The 23,958-nt window shown below is 40.3% G+C and overlaps 1 protein-coding gene across 4 annotated transcripts in view; it reads right to left on the bottom strand.

Moving 5' to 3' along the window:
* caskin1 (CASK interacting protein 1) overlaps nt 1–23,958 on the bottom strand; it is a 104,435-nt gene that overhangs the window by 39,915 nt on the left and 40,562 nt on the right. For all 4 annotated transcript variants that reach the window (XM_056408167.1, XM_056408168.1, XM_056408170.1 and 1 more), the window contains exon 2: nt 9,891–9,942. In XM_056408167.1, the coding sequence (XP_056264142.1) occupies nt 9,891–9,942 (52 nt within the window). The remainder of the gene's footprint in view (nt 1–9,890; nt 9,943–23,958) is intronic.

The raw sequence follows: 23,958 nt of genomic DNA, 5'->3' as shown, positions 1-23,958 counted from the left end.
ATCGTGGGCGCCCGTCATCCAAGATGGCGGCGGCCAAAATCGACAAACTCGATGCTTCAAAACCGCAACGGGTGACGTCACAACGACGAGGTCCACTTCTTATGTAAAGTCTACGTTCTCTGCTCCTATTTGATATTCCCCCGTTACCTCCTCTCCCCATCATATACCTAATATCACCTAATATTTACTCGACTACCACTAATAATATATTATTCTTGCCCTCCTCCCAGGGTTAAACAGGGATAGCAGTAAACAAAGCAGCAATAAGTTATTATTATATATTATACAGCCTGGCGGCACAGCACAATAGAGGAAAGATATTTAAAATAAAATGGATATACATAATTTGATGTTCGTGATAGTTTTTTTCTTTTTCTAAGTTATCAGTACTTCACATTTGCCTTTTATTATTATTTTTTACTATGTCTCTTTCTTTTTCGTTTTCTTTTTCTTTTTTCCTGTTCTGTTTTTTGTTGTTGTTGTTGCTGCTTGTACGACATTTTATGTTTTGATCCATATGTGTGTGTACTGTCTGTGTGCCTGTAGTAGTTGGGAGGGGGGGGTTAAAGGGTTAGGGGAGGGGCCGTCCAACTCCTCATCTCAGAGGAGCCTACAGACCTCGGTCTTTGGACGGTCGTACATTTTTTCTCTTGTTAATGTCTGTCAGTATGTACACGTTCTGTATGTACCTATGGAAAATAAATTACTTACTTACTTACTTACACTGGCAGAGTGTGTGTGTCAGCGGGGGTGCTCGTGTCGGGGAGGGAAGCCCCAAGTAGTAAAACCTACCCTGCAATATTTAAATATTTATACACCCTTTCTCTCTTCTTCTGTCCATCATCCTCCATATCACTCTCTCTCTCTCTCTTCAGCCTTCAAGCATCCTCACAGCTTGGTCCTCTTCATCTTCCCGTACTTCCTCTCCCATTAGGCCTCCTTTAAATCTCCTCTCCTTTACTCGACGTGAATCCATCAACCTTTACTTCCACTTGATAAATTAGTCTCAACGCTGGTGACAGCAGTTGCCCGTTTCACATCAAAGTGCCAGTGTGTGTGTGTGTGTGTCCAGGGTGTATCCAGATTAAAGAGAAGTCTTTCTGTTGGGACACGATATCTCTGGCTGCGTCTTTGCAAACATGGCGTCGGTGTAAAAGGCTCGCGGGCGTGTTCACGCAGAGCGTTCATTCAGCCGCTGCTTGACAAGGCGACAATCTATTCCGAGCGTTCTGTCGTCGACCAACTACTTCGTAGGCGCCGTGTGAAGATGACTCATCCTCATGGATACCTTGGAGATCGTCTGTGTGTGTGTGTTTGTGTGTTTGTTCATGTTTCCTTAGATCCTCTTTAGCGTAGAAACTAACCGACCAACCGACAGCATCGCTGCGGTTTTCTGAAATGTTCCCGCTCTCCGCACAATGTTCCGTCTGCATTCTGACGGTAAACAGCGGAGAAGTGGCAACTGGGACCAATCAGACCGTTTCAGATGTGGTCTGATTGGTCGGGAACATTTTGGGCGAGAGGGGTTAACAACGTTAAGCTCCCTCTTGTGTTTATGACTTGATGTTTTTAGATTCCATACAAAGTAAATGTATGAAAATGACATAAATAATACAAATATTGTAGACACAATGAATATATGTATAATATATAATACTATATTATATATGATGTTATTTTTGAGTGTTTGGTGGAGCTGCTACAATGTTAGCAAAGCACCGATCGATCAGAGCTTCATTGAGAAAACAAGCATTTTAAAAGTCGTTTGTGTCTCTTTTGTCCGTTAATTGCAATTCAATCAGTTTATTTGGGGGTTTTGGGATTTCAGAGGTTTTCAGTTCAGCAGCAGATTTGTATCAAATAAACTGATTGGATGAAATTCATTTTAAATGGGTTATAGACACATGGGAATGTTTTTTCCATGCCATTTTAGGACCCGAAAAAGTATTTGTCTAGATTTCCTTAACATTTCGAGAAGGAGTTTTTTTACTGGTACTGCTTTAACAATTGTGGATTTTAAAATGTGTGTCAAATAAATTATATAAAAAAACAGCAGATACAGAAATACTTTTTGTAATATTATTAGTGAAGTGGCTCCTTTTCTATATACGACCCACAGTCTTTTTGCATGTCTGCTACCATATGGATGCTATTTGTCTCTATTTGTGTATATATTTATATATACAGTATATATATGTTTTCTTTTTTCTGTAAATGCAATAAAAAAAAAAAATGTCATGCACTGTCTCTGAGAAGAAAAGAAGAATGTGATGAGTCTTTATTTTCTCTGTGCATGCAAAAAAAAAAAAAATGTCATGCATTCTAGATTCATTACAAATCAACTGAAATATTGCAAGCCTTTTATTCTTTTAATATTGCTGATTATGGCTTACAGCTTAAGAAAACTCTTAAATCCTATCTCATAAAATTTTAATATTTCCTCAGACCAAGTAAAAAAAAAGATTTATAACAGCTGAGTGTTTGTCAAGGCTCAGGAAACCCTTGCAGGTGTTTAGTTAATTAGACAATTCAAGTGATTTGTTTAATACCCTACTAGTATACTTTTTCATGATATTCTAATATTTAGAGATAGGATATTTGAGTTTTCTTAAGCTGTAAGCCATAATCAGCAATATTAAAAGAATAAAAGGCTTGCAATATTTCAGTTGATTTGTAATGAATCCAGAATGCATGACATTTTTGTTTTTTTAATTGCATTGCAGAAAATAAAGAACTTCATCACAATATTCTAATTTTCTGAGACAGTCCTGTATATATACGTATATATATATATATATATATATATATATATATATATATACTGTATATATATGATTGTTTTTTTCCTGTATGTTGATTTATATATATATATAAATATATATATATATTAGTGCTGTGAAAAATAACGCGTTAACTCAGTTAATTCAATTACAGGTTTAACTAGTTATTTTTTTTAACGCATGCGCAGAATAAGCTTCCAATCCGTCTGTTGTTGGTCGTCGGGATGAAAAAAAAGTCACTTGCAAAATGAGCTTCCAATACACCACTTCAATCTGAACTCTGTCCGCTCTCATGCAGACGGTCTGTTCATCGGTAATGATCCTTCCGCAGGTTCACCTACGGAAACCTTGTTACGACTTTTACTTCCTGTAGATCAGGGTCTCAACACGTCGATCGCGACCTGCCAGTCGATCGCGGCGTAGTGTCGGTAGATCGCATGACATTAAAGAGATTGGCCCGCCCCTGACATGTTCTCTATAGCACGCCTTTGTTCTTTTATTAAACTAAACGCCTGTTGTTGATCGATTCCACAGCAGTATGTCATTTCTGTCTCTTCGCGTTGCGTTAACACTTATCGATCTCCGCTCACGCGCCACAGAGCTCCGTCGCGCATCGGGACCGAGCAAAAAAAAAGTCACTTGTCAATCTGTCCACCTTTAGATTGTATCATGGTGGAGTTAATGGTTGACAAACAAGAGAAACATTTTCTGTTTAACCCTCCTGTTACCTTTATATTTACGAACATATTTTACCCTCGGGGTCAATTTGACCCCAGCAATTAAAACCTCCAGAAAATTATTAGAATTAATATTGCTTCCCAAGTTTAAGTGTGAGGTACTTTATGTTTGTTTGTTGACTACCTAAATAGCCCTTTAAATAAATAAAAAAGTTGATATTTCTTATATGTTTGACACAGTGAAAAACAGCCTGGGGTCAAATTGACCCCAAAGAACACCGACATTAAACATTGAATGGGGTCAAATTGACCCGAAAGGTAACAGGAGGGTTCAACATTCTGTTTAGGATGAAGATGTATTAATGTTCCATATGGAAGAAAACTGTTAAATAACTGCTGAGTTGCAGCACCATTGTATAGAAGAATGTATAAATGTATATATCCGTCTTTTGTCATAAATCTCTATGTTCTCACAAAATATACCGAGAATATCGGTAATATGTGATTAATCATGATTAATCCACAAAAACCTGTGATTAATCCGATTAAAAATTGTAATCGTTTCACAGCCCTAATATACAGGACTGTCTCAGAAAATTAGAATATTGTGATAAAGTTCTTTATTTTCTGTAATGCAATTAAAAACACAAAAATGTCATGCATTCTGGATTCATTACAAATCAACTGAAATATTGCAAGCCTTTTATTCTTTTAATATTGCTGATTATGGCTTACAGCTTAAGAAAACTCTAAAATCCTATCTCATAAAATTTTAATATTTCCTCAGACCAAGTAAAAAAAAAGATTTATAACAGCTGAGTGTTTGTCAAGGCTCAGGAAACCCTTGCAGGTGTTTCGAGTTAATTAGACAATTCAAGTGATTTGTTTAATACCCTACTAGTATACTTTTTCATGATATTCTAATATTTAGAGATAGGATATTTGAGTTTTCTTAAGCTGTAAGCCATAATCAGCAATAAATCAGAATAAAAGGCTTGCAATATTTCAGTTGATTTGTAATGAATCCAGAATGCATGACATTTTTGTTTTTTTAATTGCATTACAGAAAATAAAGAACTTCATCACAATATTCTAATTTTCTGAGACAGTCCTGTATATATATATATATATAAACATACATACAGGAAACAAACACAATCAGATTTGACTTCCTGTGCCAAAAAAGAATGTGCTGGCTGAGGTACGAGGCGTTCTCCGTCTCCTATTCGGCCCTTTCTTCTTGCACATGTTCCAGCTTCCCCCGTTCTGCACGCTCGTATTATTAACGTCTGCAGAAACACACTCGCATTCAGAGCATATATATATACAGTATACAGGACTGTCTCAGAAAATTAGAATATTGTGATGAAGTTCTTTATTTTCTGTAATGCAATTTAAAAAATTCATTACAAATCAACTGAAATATTGCAAGCCTTTTATTCTGATTTATTGCTGATTATGGCTTACAGCTTAAGAAAACTCAAATATCCTATCTCTAAATATTAGAATATCATGAAAAAGTATACTAGTAGGGTATTAAACAAATCACTTGAATTGTCTAATTAACTCGAAACACCTGCAAGGGTTTCCTGAGCCTTGACAAACACTCAGCTGTTATAAATCTTTTTTTACTTGGTCTGAGGAAATATTAAAATTTTATGAGATAGGATTTTAGAGTTTTCTTAAGCTGTAAGCCATAATCAGCAATATTAAAAGAATAATAGGCTTGCAATATTTCAGTTGATTTGTAATGAATCCAGAATGCATGACATTTTTGTTTTTTTAATTGCATTACAGAAAATAAAGAACTTTATCACAATATTCTAATTTTCTGAGACAGTCCTGTATATATATATACAGTATATATATATATCTCATCACACTGGAGCTCTCCTGTAAGGCACTCTGGTGTCTCACTGGGGATCTCCTTGTCAGAGTGTATAAGAGATCCTCCGAACACTCTAAGTGCTTTGTAGTTGTCACATCTCCAGTCTCTTGTGAGACACACACTTCTGTATTAGCATACGTGACAACACTTCTCTTTATGTGTTTCCTGTCTACACGTCCCCCTCACTGCTCCACTATTTGATGCCGTTTTCTAATGAGCTCGACCGCGTAGACACACGGACGAGGATTTGATGGATTGATGATGTCTTGGCACCAACTGATTGATACCACACTGCTGTCATCTGGCTGGTCTCTCATAGCAATAAGGATAAAGTCCAAACTATACGAAGAGGCTTGTCTTGGGACCCAAGTGACTGTGAAGGAATGGGTCAGCAATATTTCATTTTTTTAATGATTAAATGGTTTTTGATGGACATAATATGGGCTTTCCTGCTCTGCTATTCTGTTGTACACTTTTTTTCCTTCTTTTTAGCATTGATTGTCGATGTGTCTGGCGAGCATGTTGTACATAATCCTCCTTTTTGGGGGGGGGGGGGGGGGGGGACATTCGACAAGTAGTCTGGATGAATTGAAAATAAAATGGTTGTAGGAATGATATAAATACAATTGTTATAGTAGGTTCAATATGGAAGATGATGATTTATGATGATTTATGATGATTTATGTCCGTGTTTTTCTGTCCTTGTCTGATTGTTCGTATAGTTGGTTGCTATGCTGTTATGTCATTTTTATTTATTTGTCGCTGTTTTTTGTTGTCTGGTAATGTGTTACTTGTAAAAACTTTAAATAAACTGATTGAAAGGATGAAGTAAATAAGGATCTTTTGTTGTGGTAGAAACAGATTACAGCGTTAGGATAATAATAATAATAATAAACATTTTATTTATAAGGCGCCTTTCAAGGCACTCAGGGTCGCCGTACAACACATTAAAACAGTTACAGTTAAGACAACAGTGAGAAAAGGAGGTGTTGGTGGATGGGTCAAACAAACACAGGACTTTCAACCAGCAGACCGGTGTTAGTGTCCCCACCTATTGCCGTGTTTAGATTAGATTTCTTGAAGTTTCTGTTTACATATCTCTACGTCTACGTATGTATTTTCAGCCTAACTACATGGGTTTGGGTTTTTCTATACATTACGTGAATAGACTATATAGAAGAAGAGAATGTGGTCACCGTGACGACACCCGTTGGTTTGTGTGCTACGGTTTTAAAGCCACGAGTTTGGCATTTTGGCCGTTGACCATCTTGGTTTTTGGTCGTCTTAATCCTGGTTTTGTTTTTTTGCCGTCGCCATTTTGTTTTTTGGTCATCGCCAACTTGTTTTTTTAGCAGCCAGAAGTGACACAGGGAAAATAATGAGATCACGTTGGCTCACAAAGCAGATGAGGAAATTCTCCAATCTAGAGCATTTTTTTTTTAACACAGCGAGCTCCAAGCGATTTCAAAGAAGATTAAATTAATCTCAAATGACGGCGCCTGTGCAGCCTCATTATCCATGAGAGCTCATTATAAAACAAAATTCAACTTGATCCTTATATCATACACTTTATTTACGACTTACCCATGCACAGCCATGTTGGCATGAGCCAGTAAGGAGCATTTAATACTGAAGGAAATCACGGGCAGAGGCAATAACAGTAAACCGACTAATTAGATTGTTGCAGCACTGAGAGGATTGCTTTTGTACAGAAACCACTTCATTCAGCACGGTTTGCAGTCTTTCAGCTCCATTTAAATGACTCTCACACTGAAGCTGTCGTGACTCATAGACGCAGGAAATCAGCATTTTCTTCATGTATCATGGATGAACAGAAACAGTACGTGCAGAGTGAATGGAAAAAGGTGAGCATCTGAAACCGCTTCAATGTTCCAGAAATAAACAAGAACTTTGTCTTCTTTTTGTTTGCTTATGTCTCATCCCCTTCCACAATCTGGAAAGCAGCCGAAGGATATTATCCTTCAGCTATTATTCATTGTTCAGGATACACAGATATAAATTACAGACAATGCAGTCTGCTCTGCACTAATTAAAACGAGGAAAGCGCAGTTGTAAAGCTACACAAGCTTGTAAAATGAAAAAAAAAGCGTTGGCAAAGCAACTGGAAACTTGTAAATGTGGCTGCAAAAGAACAGGCGACTGCTGCATCACCACGCAGCGTCACCAACACCCTTTTTTACAGTCAAATGCAGCGCCTATACATGGGAAAAGCTGCTAAAAAATAGACAATTTCGGTGCATTCCTTATGTATGAAAATCACTTTTTGACCACAGTTGTCATCTTTTTCGATGTATTACAAGTCTTATTTTTATTGTTCTACCGATGCCATAGAAACGCAAACAGAAATGCCCAAACGGGGACTTTTAGTTCCTGGTTTAGTTCCTGAATTTGGTTCCTCTGGTTCCATCGTCCCGGAACTATTTGGTCGAGAAAAAGGTCAGAGAGGAAATAAATAGTAAATGCACAGCCCACGGGAGCAATTTGAGGAGCCGGGGGATCGAGCCTCTGAATGAAGGACGACCCGGTCTATCACTGAGCCACTAGAACGCGATGCAGCAGTCGGGCTGGGTATCGTTTCCAAACGTACTAACACCAGGACTCTGTTTTTCGGCCAGCAGTACATCATTTCATACCTGCTATTATACTTTATTCGATACCCAACATGAGAATGGAAGCGACTTCATGCCACCACAGCCGATGTGGGTTGTAGCGGCTGTGGTAGTGGGCCAATCATAGGCTGTATGTGAGAAGTGGGCGTAGTCGTTGTGACGCCACCCGTTGGTTCGTGGACGGCCTATTTGAAGCCTGGAGTTGGCAATTTGACTGTCGACATCTTGGAGTTGTCTGCAACCAAGTGAGCATGTCGGTTGTTGTGGCGCCGTGATGGAGACGCCGAGGTGGCTATGGAAGCAACCCGTCAATCACAAGGTAGCCCCGCCCTTAAGAACACCCTGCTTTATGGTCAAATTTGACTCTGAATTGACCATAATTAACTAAATGAACATCATGCTGTATTGAAGAAGACCTGAAACTAGAGAATGAGACATAAACTCATATTTACAATGTTCACTGAGAGTATAAATCAAGAGAGAAGTAGAGTAATTTACTTATAGACTTCTATGCAACCAGAATTCTTTTTAAGGAGTCGCCACCTGATTAGAGAGAATTCTGGCACTTCAGCATTGGCTTTACTTTCGTAGTTTGTCTGCAGGGTCTTAAACCATCAGTACGTGTCACCACATTCCTCCCCGTGACGTTGGCGTCTGTTTGAAGCCGTAACTATAATTACAATTATAAGCACTCAACAACAGGCACGTAGCCACACATGCACACGTGCAGGGCTTTCTGGTGGCATTAATGCGCCCTCTATTTCACACGTGGACATAAACACGCCGTGAACCCGGGTGGTATCTGGGCTTATCCTTCCACTTTTAATATAAGAGAGATGCTGGCAAAAAAACTGTGGTGACGATGCAGCTGTATGGAGGACTTAAAATGACTTAAGTATAAATAAATAAATAAATGCATGAATAAATACAAGAATAAATAAATAAATGCTTAAATAAATGTATAAATAAATAAATACAGGAATAAATAAATAAATGCTTAAATAAATGTATAAATAAATACAATAATAAATGTATAAATACAGAAATGAATGTGTGCCCCAGCTCATTTGAATATACGGACATGTAAATGTCACACACAAATAAATGAAGAAATACGTGTGGACACATAAATAGAGAAATAAATAAATGAAGAAATACAGAAATGTAGAAATACATTTATTTAATGATGTCCTGTTGAGCTATAACTTATATTTATTAATTTCTATATTTATTTATTTATTTATACATTTATTTAAGCATTTATTTATTTATTCCTATATTTATTCATGCATTTATTTATTTATACTTAAAGCAACACTATGTAACTTTTGGACCTTAAAATAACAGCTTGAAAAAAATTGTGCCGCTACAGCTGATCGACCAGGCAGAGACGTGGCGAGGCGCCGCGTTCAATCCCCGCGCTACTTCACCCTAGTCCGGTAGGTGCTGGGCCAGTTCACAGTGTTCCTGCGCAGTCTTCTATTAGTGATCCCGCCCGTTGGTATGAATCCAAAATAGAAAGTCGCCGGATTGCTGCCGTTCTGAGTCCGCCGTCGGTCAGCGCGCTCCAAACAAAAAACCTTGCGTCACCTCCCCCTCGTCACCTTTTATAACCCGTGACACGTACAAATAATAATAATAATAATATTATAATACAGGACAACACATGATCCCAACTCAATACAAGTGTATGTGAGGCTGCATCTATCGTCACTGGGTATTTACGATACTGAAATCGATACCTAAATACCTAAAAACCTGAAGGGGGCGCCAAAAGTGAAAAGTTACATAGTGTTGCTTTAAGTCATTTTAAGTCCTCCATAGTTTCTGGTATGAATGAGTGGGAGAGGACGACGGTTTAAAAGAAAAGGGGCGGGAAGAAGGGAGTGAAGCGAGAATGGGAGACGGAACTCACCCGTCTGTGTCCTGGAAGTTGACATTCACTTTCTTTGCCGACCCGAGGAGCTCTGAAACACAAACAAAGTGGAACATTAATGGATTTTTCCAGCTCATAAACGGACGATCGCCGCTTTTATACAACATCACATGACCATATAGGTGTTATATTTAATATTTATGTTAAAAGTATCATCATCCTTTTATCATCGAGTCACATCATCGTCATATTTCCTCGCCATGCCATTTCCTTGAGTTCAGGACCACATGGGGACAATATCTGTCTCTCCCTTCAGAGCATGCTTGCTTGTGAAGTGACGCATGAATGCAGAATTACATTCAAAATCTACCCCTTTAAATATAATATAAACTGACGCAATGTGCAGGTTATTATTTTTTATTATATAGTATTTAATATATTTTAAAATATATTATTTAATATATTATTTAATATTGAATTTAACATATTATTTTATATATTATTTTATATATGTATTTGATTATTAAGTGTGACTTAGTTATTTATGGTGGGTTTTTCTGACACATCCTGATTGAATCCAGGTTAATTTGAGAGTTTAAGTTTAAACGGCAATTCTTTTTAATTAAATGCCATTTTCTTCAAGAGGATCCAAAACCACATCAACAGCTACTTGTGCTAAGCTAGGCTAACCAGCTGGTGACTCATAATGAACTGTTGTCACACGAGAGTGGTATCAATCTTCTCCTCTGACTGTCAGCAAGGAAGCCGATGCTTGTTTTTCCCATCAGGTTGTCGAGCCGACCGCTTTAATGTGTTCATGTTTGCTTCGGCTCTCTTTTCTGTCTCAAAGTTTGAGAGTTGTTCTGATACAATTACCAGTTTCAAGAACCAGAGCGTTACTATTTCATTCATCAGCTCATTTACACGACACAGGAACTACAACACTCTGTTTCCTCCTGATAAACGGCACATCGGTGTGCACTGAGCATGAATTTAAATAAATACAGTTCGCTTGAAGGAGAGGTTTTCCACACCAAAGTAAAGATATATTTCATTAAATCTTTTTTTACTATAAGTTTTCGGCCGACACACGTATTCAAGTATCGGTAGCAGGAAGGAAAAAATTGTATCGGAACACATTCACAGAGATGACATCACCAATTCACCCACTGTTCCCGTCACAGCTCAGGAGGCCCGGTGACCTCTCTCCTGATCTGACGCTGCTCACCAGACGAATGATCGACGCCTGTTAGATCCGACTCATCATCAATTCTAAAGTTACTTATCTACAGGTAGAGGGAGTCAGAGCACAGCTTCCCTTCACCCACATCGTGGCGTTCATTTTCTGCTCCTTGTTTTCATGTCTAATGTCAGCTGACATGCAGCCAAGAGGAGTCTTCACCCTCTCTTTCTGCTTTCCCTCTTTCTCCCATTGCCACACTCACACACTCACACACACACACACACACACACACACACTCTCCAGGGTGCAGGAAACAGGACAGTCCCTCCATTGTAGGGGAGAGAGCTCCCAGCGCCACTGGGAGAGGGACATTGATTTCCTAACAAGCTATTTCTGGCCGCTAAATGCAGGGATTCACTCACATACACACACTCACACACACACACACTTACTATTTCTCTCTCTTTCTCTCGCTCATACACACATGGACAAAGAGCTTTTAAAGGCACTATCTGCTTCCTGTGTGTGTGTCTGTGTGTGTGTGTCTTCCGCAGACTGCCGGCCACTGTGTGCGTGCCTGCTGTGTGAGAGGGGTGTAACATCGTAGGAACCTGATATGCTTCCGCTCACATGCACTCATACGAGGGCGCGGTGAAGTTGCGGTCAACATGGAGAGAAGTTCGGTCAGAGAAACGATAACGCAAAACATTTTAAGAGAGAGGAGATAAAATCTATATATTACCAATAAGCTGCACAAAACGACTGGCCTGTTACCAAAAAGGGAGGAAAACACATTTGTGTCTTTGTTCACAGTGTTTCACATCTGTCCAACTGCCTCTGACTTATGACTCCATGACATCCTCTGATGGTCTGACCTGACCCCCCCCCCCCCCCCCGCCCCTCCGGTTGCATGTTGCCGCGGTTTTGTGAAATCCAATTTAAAAAAAGTGATGTCTGTACTTCGCCCCAAGCCTCGTCTGTGTCATTCAGTTATTTCCCGACATTTTCCCTAGAATGTCAACTCGCAAGGACATGGCCCTGAATTTCAGCGAAGTGTTGCTACACCCGTCAGCCTCTCGGTTTTCACGCGACACACACACACAATTCGATAAAAAATGGGTCCTTAATTTTAGACGGAGGTATCGTCTGTAGCTAGCGAGTAAATGAAGCTAACGTTAGCTCATTGAGTTGGTCGTTTCCTGCTGACATCTTCACGTTCACAGTGGACACAGGGGCTTATCTCTTTACTCTGTTATCATTTACACCATCCACCATGAAATAAATAACTACGCTTTCTGCTTTATACAAATTATTCGCTTAGCGTCATTCGCGTCTTGCTAGCAACGCTTTTGGTGTGACAACAGTACTGTGAACAGAGAAGAGTGAATATGATGATCGCTCTCAGAAGACTAATCAGGCTGAACACACACACACACACACCTGGTTCAAAAAACAAACCGGTGATAAATACCTCCTGTCAAAGTTGATGCTATTGCATCAGTGTGTCCATGTCTCTGTGTGTGTGTGTGTGTGTGTGTGTGTGTGTTGCTCTGAGATGCTGGACAGCAACATAGTAGTAGACAGTCATAACAAACAGTAAAACTATGGTTATGACGAAGCCACCTAGCTGAAAAACACACACTCCAACACTCCACACACACACACACACACACACACCTACACACACACACACAGATACTGTAGGAACTCATGAATACATACCATATCCTAACAGAAAATGCCACTCACTCTTAAATTCTGAAGAAATAACACATAAACATATTAAAAAAACATTGCTGCATTCATGGTTTCTGCCATGTTGGACGCTGCCCTGACTGCAGGCCTGTTGGAGTCACTGTCAAAGCATCCGACGTCACCCTTCTGTTTTTCCCAGTCTCCTGGTGGCCTGGACCCGCCTGCAGCGAGGACGCTATCTGCAGAGCAAAGCATAATAAAATGCAGCACTATATAGAAGTTTTCTAAAACATCTGTTTTTATAAAGTCAACTAAAAGTGTTGAACCCTTGAGGGTCTTGGAGAGATTTATTCTCTTTGTGTGCAAGTCGTTGTTGGCAAACTGCCGATGGTTATATAATAACACGAAGGAAAGAAAAATGAAAAATGTAATATAAACAAGTGAGTTAAGGCTGTGCAAGAGAAAATATATATATGAAATACTGCGAATGATGAAATGTTGCTTCAGGATATCAGAAACTGTTATTATGTTGAAATACGCTGTGTGTTGAATATTATTCGATATGAAAATACGTATATACAAGAAAGATATGAAGAAGGTAAATTGAAGGTAATTACACACAATGAGCAAATATATCCAAGTACATCCCGGGTTTCATGATCAAAGTAAATAAGGGTCAGGAACGTTTGAAGCATTTTTGTCTATTCCAGAAAACAACATTTATATCATTATCTGTTATAGTTCTTCCACTAGTTTCTATATACCTCACTGAAATCTCTCATTTTATAATTTCTTTATTGGTCTTAACAACAACAACAAAAGCTCTTACCTATTCATATAGTAAAATAAATGAGAATCTACTACAGCATCATTTGCACTTGAGTTGAAATTATTGCAATATTAACAACATTATATCGTCGGCCTATTAAAATCCAGCCTTTACAAGCCCAGCAATGAGTCATCAAAACTTGGTTTCCACCTCAACACTCTTCTAACGTCATTTGCCCTGAACAGTCTGAGAGGTGCGTATATTGGGTGCGACTGGAAAGCTCTTGTGGTTGTGGAAACACACGGCTTTTTCTTTGGTATTCCTCAAGGTCTTGGAGTCTTAATCTGGGATTTTGGAGGGATATTTTGACAATTCTATAAATTTTTGATTGGTTCAAAAATAGTTAAATTAAATATGAAATATTTGCAACAAGTGGTGTCTTTTCAAAAATGATTGAAACAGCTTATGGTGGAAGTGATAATGGGGATGGTCATCACTTCCATTCTAATGTTGAAAGCCCCTCAGCTACAGCTGATGACAACAATAACGTGTTAAACAGATTAGCACAAGCACATTTAAAGGATAACCTGAAGGGACGGTGAATGACCAGCCAACAGACCGCCATTGCCATGCCAACAGCCATGCTGCTAGCGTGGCTAAAAATTGCCATCCCTGTCTGGACAAATTAAACAAAAAGCATGCCGTACTGTTGAGTAAGGTCATGTTCCTGTCTGGATGTTTACTCATTTGCATTCCTACAAATGTCCAAGTGTTCTCACTTCTGGAACAGTTCCTGTTTCACTTCGGCTCTGTACATAAGTGACATATTAGCGTGTGAGCTAACACCACCATGCCGGTTGACTTGCTGGATGCTGATTTTAAAATGTTACTGTCTTCGCATGCATGTTAGAAAAGGTTAGTTATATCCATATTCCAATTATGAGTTGGAGGCAGTCAAAATAAAAGAGACTAAATGTTTTTTACAGAGGGATTATTTGCAGTCTGCTGATTCTCTGTTTTCTTACCCCCCGGCCAAAATGGGCTGATTTTATCCTCATGGGAGAGGAAAAGAGAACAGTGTCATTGCTTTTCTTAATATGCTGTGCTGTTATATAATATATCCTGGGGACGACAGAGTTTTTTGTACTGACAATCTTTAAACAATGGAGTTTATATTACATGGAATCCATTTAGTTTAGAGGGAAACAAATGGAAAGGAAACGTTAGCTTATAGCCTAAGCTCTCATGCCTTTCTCCTGTCTCTCCGAATTTATTTTCCCTTCCTCTCTGACTCTCTCTTTCTGGCAGTGAGGATGGAAAATAGTGCTGAACTCTGGAGTGCTCGCTGAAAGTGGACCTGTTGTCTCTGCCCTGATTGATCTGTCCCCATTCCCCCTCCTCTGACTATTTCATCCACCTCTCCGCCCCCTCTATCCTCATTCTCTCCTTTCTTCCTCTGCTATCAATTCCCTCGAGGTCTGCAAATGAGAAAGGTGATAGTATTTATTTTCCTCGGTCTGGCGTAATCATTTTCCTCTCAATTTCTTCATTGTAGCACTCCCAGTGCAATTGCATTGGCAGACACGGTAGCAGGGCCTGTATTCATGCATTATTGCTGCAATATTAAGGTTGACTCGTTATTCTTGAACGGTTCCCTGCAGAATCCAATCAGGATTATTGTAAAACCACACTGTCGTGTCGGTTTAACTTTTTCCCGAACTGCGGCGCACACGTACACACACCTGCGCGAATATATTAGAAATCGCTGGTTGTTGGGCTGACGGTGACGGTGTTATGGCCTAACCGCTTCATGCTTTCCTGTTCTGGTTCAGTCTCACCGCTCTCACCAGGGTTTTTGGCATCAGCATTCAGATGATGTTAAACAAAAAAGCTCTAAAAACCCACGAACTTAGCTAGGTTTAGAAAAAACACCTTTTTTCTCAGTAGTTCACGATCTTTTCCTGAACCTAGTTTTTCGGCAACGAAAATTTAAAAGCCCAACGTTAGCTAAACTTACAAACAGTGTATGCACTGCAGTTTGTAGGAAAATTAAAAAAAGCCAGGAATTATGAAGACTACATAAAGTCAGTGGAGGTGGGCGTGTCACACAAACAACGGTCTTTCCTTCAGACGAACATGGATCTTGCTGCGTGTGGAATGAAAAGTCAACGTTGATTTACGTGGCACGTAATGCAACTTAGGTACTTATGTTAACCCAAACTACAATCTTTTTCGAAACCTACGTCGTTTTGTTGCCTGAACCTAGCTAAGTAGTTCACAATATTTTCTTGAACCTAGCTAAATAGTTCACGATCTTTTCCTTAACTTAGCTCAGTAGTTCACAATCTTTTCTTGAACCTAGCTAAATAGTTCACGATCTTTTCCTAAACCTAGCTCTGCATTTCACAATCTTTTCCTGAACCGAGCTAAATAGTTCACGATCTTTTCCTAAACCTAGCTCAGTAGTTCACAATCTTTTCCTGAACCTAGCTAAATAGTTCACGATCTTTTCCAAAACCTAGCTCAGTAGGTCATGATCTTTTCTTAAACCTAGCTAAATAGTTTGCAATCTTTTCCTAAACCTAACGAAGTAGATCACAGTCTTTTCCTAAACCTAGCCAAGCAGTTTTCTTTGCTAAACCTAACAAAGTATTTCACGTTCTTTTCCTAAGCGTAACCAAGTATTTTTTCGTTGTCTAAACCTAAGTTGTATCCTTTTCAGACTGGGTGTGCTTACCAAGTTTCTGGGCATTTGTAGGAATGCACAAAAAATGAGGAATAACTTTCAATAAAATATTCAAACGAACTCTTAGACGAGGATACGCCGGGTGAAGCAGCGGTAAAGTGAGTGTGAATATTAGACTCACATTTGAACCCAACAACGACTTCAAATTAATTATCACGTTGCTCAGCATCTGCTAAATGTGTACGTTGGCAACCATTTGCTGATAAATTCAACACCACAACTTGAAAGGTGATAGATAATATGTCAGTGTTGTGCGCTCTACCTTTAGTCAGTGGCTTTGCCTCAGTGTGTTTGTGGAAACCCCATCAATCTTCATATTTTGCAATAAATGCATGGTTGTTGAACTCGATTGGCAGTTGTTTATGTTGTTCATTCTAACTGTAGCCTATTAGCTTTTAAACCAGTAATATGAAGGGGTGATGATCTTTGTTAAATAACCCCTCCCACTTCACAACTCCATGTAAAAGCACACACACACACACACACACACACACAAACAGACACACACGTAAAAACACATGCAGAAAATCCACACAATCCACTGGTTGAGAACCATTAAAGGCATAGGGACTACAGATGAAAAATAACCTCTTGGCTAACTCTGGCACATTTTTATTAATGTGCACTGTCCCTTATTAAATAAACCCAATAAAAAAAATAGAAACGCTATCTCTGTCCTTCAACCCTGTGTGGGTAGAATAATTGTTTTGCTTTGGTCTCTGTGACCCTCATCATCGAAGAAGGACAGAAGCTTTGTAGGAGACATCATATAAGGGCAGAGTGGGTGAGAGCGGGAGCTCGGCCAACATCGTCCACCGCCTGCCAGATGTACGCGCACACAGTAAATCGACACAGCCAAACCAACGACACAGGCATTACAGTGATTTGTGAAGCACATAACTCTGATGTCTCAGTAAAAATAATCAGCGTTAATAATGTATTCGCATATAATATCGGACAGATGAACTGTGCTAGTGTGCGTGCGTGTGCGTTTTGCCGTGGTAACCGCAGTTTGATCCTCGTTGACCCTCCCTGCTTCCTTTTTTTTTTATCAACCAACACTTGGACTGAGCTTCCTGAGCAGGTAGCACACACACGCCATCTGCTCACTGCTCTCACACACGCACATACACATACACATACACACACACACAGACACAGACACTTGTCATCCCTCACAATTAAGATTGTGGTTTGAACGTTGCGTTGAACACGGTGAGCCCACCGTCATGAAAACATGCATCAGTCCAAAAAGTGGGTTGCTAGATAAAACGTGTGGCTCATCTGGAACCCAAGAGTCCCGCCAGAGAGCGAGCCGAGTCGGGAGGAGGCGTCGTGGCGGTAATAGAGGGGGGGGGTCATTTTTGGAGCGTCAGTTCCACATCTGTTGCTGTTTTTCCATCCAAGTAACTGGCGCTCGGATGGAAACGGGTCATGCTGCAAAAGCATAAAGGCATTTGGATAGGTGGTATATTGTAGAATATATTGTAGAGCTTTTGGCTAAAACGAAACGTATTAAAAATTCATGTGATGTTTTCAGTTGCTGGTTGTTGGAACAGTAGAAAGACAGTTGTATTTCAGATTAACTGTACCAATATTTCCTTTCCCAAGTTTATATTTGACAGGAGAGCTTGTGGAACGTAGCAAACTTGTAGCTCGAACATGAACACATCCCCCAAGGAGAAACTACTGACTACTATTTGCCATTTGTTGGGCGGTTGTAGAATTCTAATATATCACCCAACCGTTACCGGACACAATCAAGACAACTTCATCTCCCCGACACCCCTCACTCCCCAAGAGGCCCTTTACGATTTCACTCCATCATCAGAAAAAACTGGAGAGAAGGCAAATCATTTTCACTTTTCATTCTTTGAAGCCGGGTGGAGCTACAGTATGCTGGGAATTTATAAAACCCTCTGGACCAATAATATAATAATAATTGATTAATGAGGTCATTTTTCCCACCCTCGTCAAGGCCAGTCGGTACACGCCCACAGATTGCAGTAAAGAGATCTAATCTGACAACATTTGGGTCCAGTATGGTTGAGTATGTATGTGCAACACCACTATAAGATATAGTAAAGGAATCATTTCAAAGCAAGTAAAACCCTGTACCAGCTGCACACAGACACACACAGGCGCACACACACACACACAAACACACACACTGAATATCATCACCATTTTGTTGCTTGCCGCAGCAGAACTCTGGGAAAATACTGATTTCACAATGTTGCTGCACACCTCAGCCTGCAGCCAAACCGATTCCCTGCCTACACACACACACACACGGGAGCACTGGGTTGCACAGAGGCGGTTGCCAGGCAACAAGCATCCTCCAGTTCTCCTTAAACATGTCGATGTGTCCTGCACATGCACATGATTTGACGTCACGTGCACAAACACACACACAGAGAGAGAGAGAGAGAGAGATACGTCCTCATAGCCGTAATGAGTGAGGCGACAGCGTGACATCCTTTCTTCTAGACCGAGTAAAGCAGCATCTGCCTCCTCCGGAATGAGACATTCAACTGACGCCAGATCAGCCGAGCTCGATGCAGCAAAATAGCATTCGGTTCATTACCACAGTTAACTCATCAATTACTGTAAGTATAGTCTCTCTCTCTCTCTCTCTCCTCACCGTTGACACATATGGGATGCGGGTGGTAAACGCACTAATTGTGGGAATCAAAGCAAAGCCAAAAGGGAGCCATTAAAATGGAGGGCAGTGCGGTTGGAAACCACAATCGGCGAAAAAAACTACAACGCCAGAGATGAACAGCAGCACGTTACAAATGAGGGATTGGGTCAACGTTGACGTGTGAGTGATAGGATGGATGTAGGATGTAGTTGAACGCTCTGGGGGGAAAGTTAGTACAGTAGGTGTTCCTTTTCGTCAATGGTTACAATTTATTTCCATCACTTTTAGTAATAGTTGTAAGTCATGAAGTCACACATGCCCCCCAACGTTGTGTGAATAACCACACAAACTATTCACTAAAGTGAGGATGAGAGACAACAACACATTTTTGATGCAGATGTCAATATTTCAAACGTTGTAGAGCTGAAGTGCATTCATTCATTATTTGATCAACAGAACATTTTAATTGTAAATTGACAATTAAATTAAATTAAATTCAGTTTATTTTATATAAGCCAATATCACAAATTACGAATTTGCCTCAGCGGGCTTTGACATCTATACACATACGACATCCTGCTGTCCATTTCATATAGACAGAAAATAATCCACAATATAAAGGGATAAGGAAAATGGGTGTTTATTGCAGCCGATATATTTTCCAAAAAGTTTAGCTGTAAAATAATAATAAAAAAATAATTTACATAACACAATTCAAACGAACTGTGTCATTATCTGGAGGACAAAGATCCGTCATTCCTGAATGTAGATCCCTGAAACCGACATTGGATGAGGAGCTTGAGTGCAGTCGTTTCTAAACGATTGAATAAACCAGACATAAGAACTCGATTAGACTAAAATAGAGTCGGACTGATGTCCATACTGCCTATATAATCTACCTAATTGAACCTGGGACCAACTCTGTCACTCACTCCGAGTGACATGGGACACTTTCATTGATTGCATTATGGGGGCAAGCAGCAGCCAACTATTGCACACCGTCAGCCCCGACAATGTCACATGACGCAACGCAGAGATGACACCATGACAACGTCACGAATGCATGCAACGTGCACTAACACACACACACAGTTCAGAGCGTTCCAGAAGAAGTCAGAGAATTAATTAAGCCAGCTGAATTAATTTACTATGAATGCACACCTCATATCCGTTCTAACTCTCCACACACACACACACATCACCCGAGAGCACATACGTAGGATACTGACGCATCTGTTTCTGAAGCCTCTGACACAAGAGGGAAGAGGAGAGTGTGTGTGATTAACTCCCACATGACTCCTGGGTGAAATATCTGTACGTTTTTCACGAGAGATGCACCGATCAGGTTTTTTGTGCCGATCACCGATCACCGATCACTGAAATCAGTATCTGCCGATCTGATAATACCGATCACCGATCACGGTGTCGATTGAAGCATTCTATTTATTGTGTAGCATTATTGCCTAGGACTATGAGGAAATACATATATAAAGCACCTCAAACATTAAAGAAATTACCGATTTCTTTAAACATTTAGGACTTTTAATTTGAAAAATGTCCTAATTGATACATTAAAATAGTTTGATTGCTATTATAGGGGATTTCAGTTATGTATGGAACACATCTGCATCATTCATTTCCTGGAACTCTTGGGGAAATCTATATACAGGACTTTTTTTAACATACAAAAGTCTGACTTATTTTTTATAAACTCTTCCTTGGCACAGTAAACATGTTTAATGTTAGCATAATTTAAGCTAAATCTCAGAAACGATCTATAAAGATACAAAATCAGTTCATTGTTTACTTTTATATGCTAGTGTATGATTTGTCGACATCTTATTTTGAAAAACGGATGTTGTTTCACGTGGTTCTTTCCGCTAACTTTGCAAAACCGGATGTTGTCACTTAAATCCTTCCGCTAACTTTATCAAAACCCTCGCACGCTCCCGATCGAATGTGTTTACCGTGAACATCAGTCTCTAGGGGCTCAGACATGTGAGAGTCGGCTGAGTTGACCTCGGAGATCCGAGTGTCGGCTGAGTCGACCCAGTGATTCTACTCGGGGGACGGGGGCCGCTCGGTGGTGAGGATCCCCTCGTGGACCTCTCACTCTGCGGCCCTCGCCGGTCGCATCGTCTCCGTTGCGGTGCGCCGCGATTGAAACGTCTCTGATAGTTTTTCTCGCAGATGTTACGTCATCTGATCGGCCGTTTTGAGAACGCCGATCAAAACCGATAATGGGAATATCGGCCGATATGGATCGGCGCCGATCAGATCGGTGCATCCCTATTTTTCACCCATTTTTGTAGTTAGTTGAAAGCCTGGACGCCTTGTGGTATTTGGCAAATTGGGGATTGGGGATGGCTTGCTAGCTAGGCAGCTTTTGACTAGCTAGTTAGCAAAATTGTCGTACGCTAATTTAACATTTGCGAGACGGAAGAATTACAATATGAATAAATAAATGTCATCATTCTCCAAATTCTGACCCTTTGCTTTTTTATGAACAGCACTTACTTGTACTTTTACTTTCAATATTTAAGTAGGCTACATTTAATATCAGAAAATTACTTTGATACTTAAGTACAGCGAATATCAGATACTTTAAGTCTTTTACTCAAATAGTATTCTCATATACGTGACTTTTACTTTTACTGGAGTCCTTTTCTGGGTACTTTATACACCACCGGCACTCGCTAACATTTTAGGTCACAGAACTGGGCTGGACACAACCGCTAACGTTAGCATCACATTTGCTGGTCTGATTAGTTTATTGCAGGGCTCTCAAGTGTCACGCATTGAGCGTGAGACTCACGCATTTCGGTCTTAAGTCACGCACTCCCGCCACACATCGTATTTCTCACGCTGAAAAAAACTCTCGGCTATTTAATGTTTTAATGTGCCGCAGCGCGCCAACATGAGCCGCGCTGCCCTCACCGTGGAGGAATCAAGCGCTCCCCTGGAGTTCTGCTGCAGGGTTGCCAGGTCTGTGTGACAAAACAAGCCCAATGGCCAATCAAAACCAGCCCAATATCAGAACTCAAAATATGCCCATAACACCTTCATGATGCCCCCCTGAGATAGAAAAGTGACCCACTGCGAGCGTTGTCGAACCAGCGGACAAAAAATTCAACCCGCGGCAACACTTCAAAAGTAGCCCAATTCCGCGGGAAAACTGCGGACCTGGCAACACTGTTCTGCTGTGAGGTGCCACTTATCAGCCAATCAAAAAAAAAGAAAATGGGCTACACATTAGCCAATCAGGGGGGTGGAAATGTCACTCTTGCCTGTCTTCAAAACTTGAGAGCCCTGTTATTGTGTAGTTAACTTTGGAGGACACTTTAAAATAAGTGATTTATTTTATATTGTTTATCTAAATGGTTTACAGCAATGCGGATAATTCTCCCCGGTGTGCATAGTTGTCATGCAGAAAATGTGTATGGGGGTATCTTTGCGTATTCCCTCACCACATTTTTCACTATTCTTCTTTTGGACTGAATCACACACACACAAATTATCTTTATGTTCCCTCCATCCTGTCTCTCAATTACGTGGACGGCATTATTGAACCTGAGTGCAACAGCCGCATACAGGTGTCATGATTGTCCACATGTGTGGAATACTCTATACACCTCTCCTGTCTTCTGGATGCACCTGTACGGGACATATTCAACACAAATCACCCTTGTCATGGAATTATACAAGAAAAATATATAAACATTAGTAAAGTCCTGGTAACAATCAGCAAACATCCAACAGCCCAGAATTCTGTTGGATTGTTTCAAGAAGAAAACTGAACCATAACATCTGAGCTAGAACACACATCATCGTCCGTTACTTTATTAATAATTCAAATAGGGCTGCAACTAACGATTATTTTGATAATCGATTAATCGGTTGATTATTTTATCGATTAATCGGATAAAAAACAAAAACACTTTAATTTTCAACCCTTTATTCAAAACAGGGTCCGTACGGTCATGGAAAACCTGGAAAAGTCATGGAATTTTTAAATGGCTATTAGCAGGCCTAGAAAAGTATTTGAAAAAAATAAAATCCCAAAATATTTGGAAAAGTAATGCAAATTTGTTTTATTCAAATGTTAATTTACACGGTATATATACGGTATGCTTTGGAATTCTCATTGTTAGTTTAAATACTACATCTTCTCACTTTGTCACGTATAGACAGAGTTTTCACAAAATGTTTAATCATGGAAATTTGGTTTAAAGTCATGGAAAGGTCCTGGAGACCCACTGGTCAGCATGTGGATGAACCTGTTCACTGGTCACCATGGTGATGAACCGTCACAAACAGACTGACAGCTTTCCTCTCCTGAGCAGTGGTCCCCATGTGGCCCCGCCCCCTGAACAATATCAGAGACGCGTTCCGATTTATTATTGTTTTCATCTGGCCCGCTGCCGTTGAGATTACAGTGAGACGCGGAAAAAATGTGGAGTGGTGCTCTTCACAATAAAACATCTTTGATGGGATGTGTCGAGTCTCGGCCAATCAGCGTTCAGATGTCCACAGCGTTTGGGAAGTTAGGTTAGCTTGAATGTTAGCCCGCTACATCTGCTGCTGTCACGCTGCACGGTGTAGCGATAATAACAAAGTACCCGTACGTTAAAAACGATGTGATTTAGCATATTTTTAGGATCGATACTTCATTAAAAGAGCGCCCGATCAGAGCTCACGCGCTGCTCCGCTCCGTTAAATGTCTGCACGCGCAGCGCAGCGCTTCACAGCGAGTGGCGTCGTGGCTTATCTCCGTTGCCTTTCTCCGTGGAAAAATATTTTCCGCTATCCGCCACGGAATAAATAACCACGTTTTCTACGTTATACTCTTGTGGAAATGCCACACACGTCGTGACATGTAGCGCCCTGGTGTCTGGGTTCATAACGTCACCCGTAGGCACACTTAGCTCCGTGAATGTCTCCGACGACGTGAATGACTTCCGCATCCAGCGCCACGTGAGCAGCAGCAGCCAATTAGATTCATCAACAGAGGAACAGCTCAGCGCTGATTGGCTCTCACAACGCAGCGTTCCGTCTGTCCTCTCCCTCCGC

This window comes from Pseudoliparis swirei, chromosome 23 (genome assembly GCF_029220125.1).
Source record: "Pseudoliparis swirei isolate HS2019 ecotype Mariana Trench chromosome 23, NWPU_hadal_v1, whole genome shotgun sequence".
Classification (NCBI taxonomy): domain Eukaryota; kingdom Metazoa; phylum Chordata; class Actinopteri; order Perciformes; family Liparidae; genus Pseudoliparis; species Pseudoliparis swirei.
This window is presented reverse-complemented; position numbering and strand designations above follow the sequence as displayed.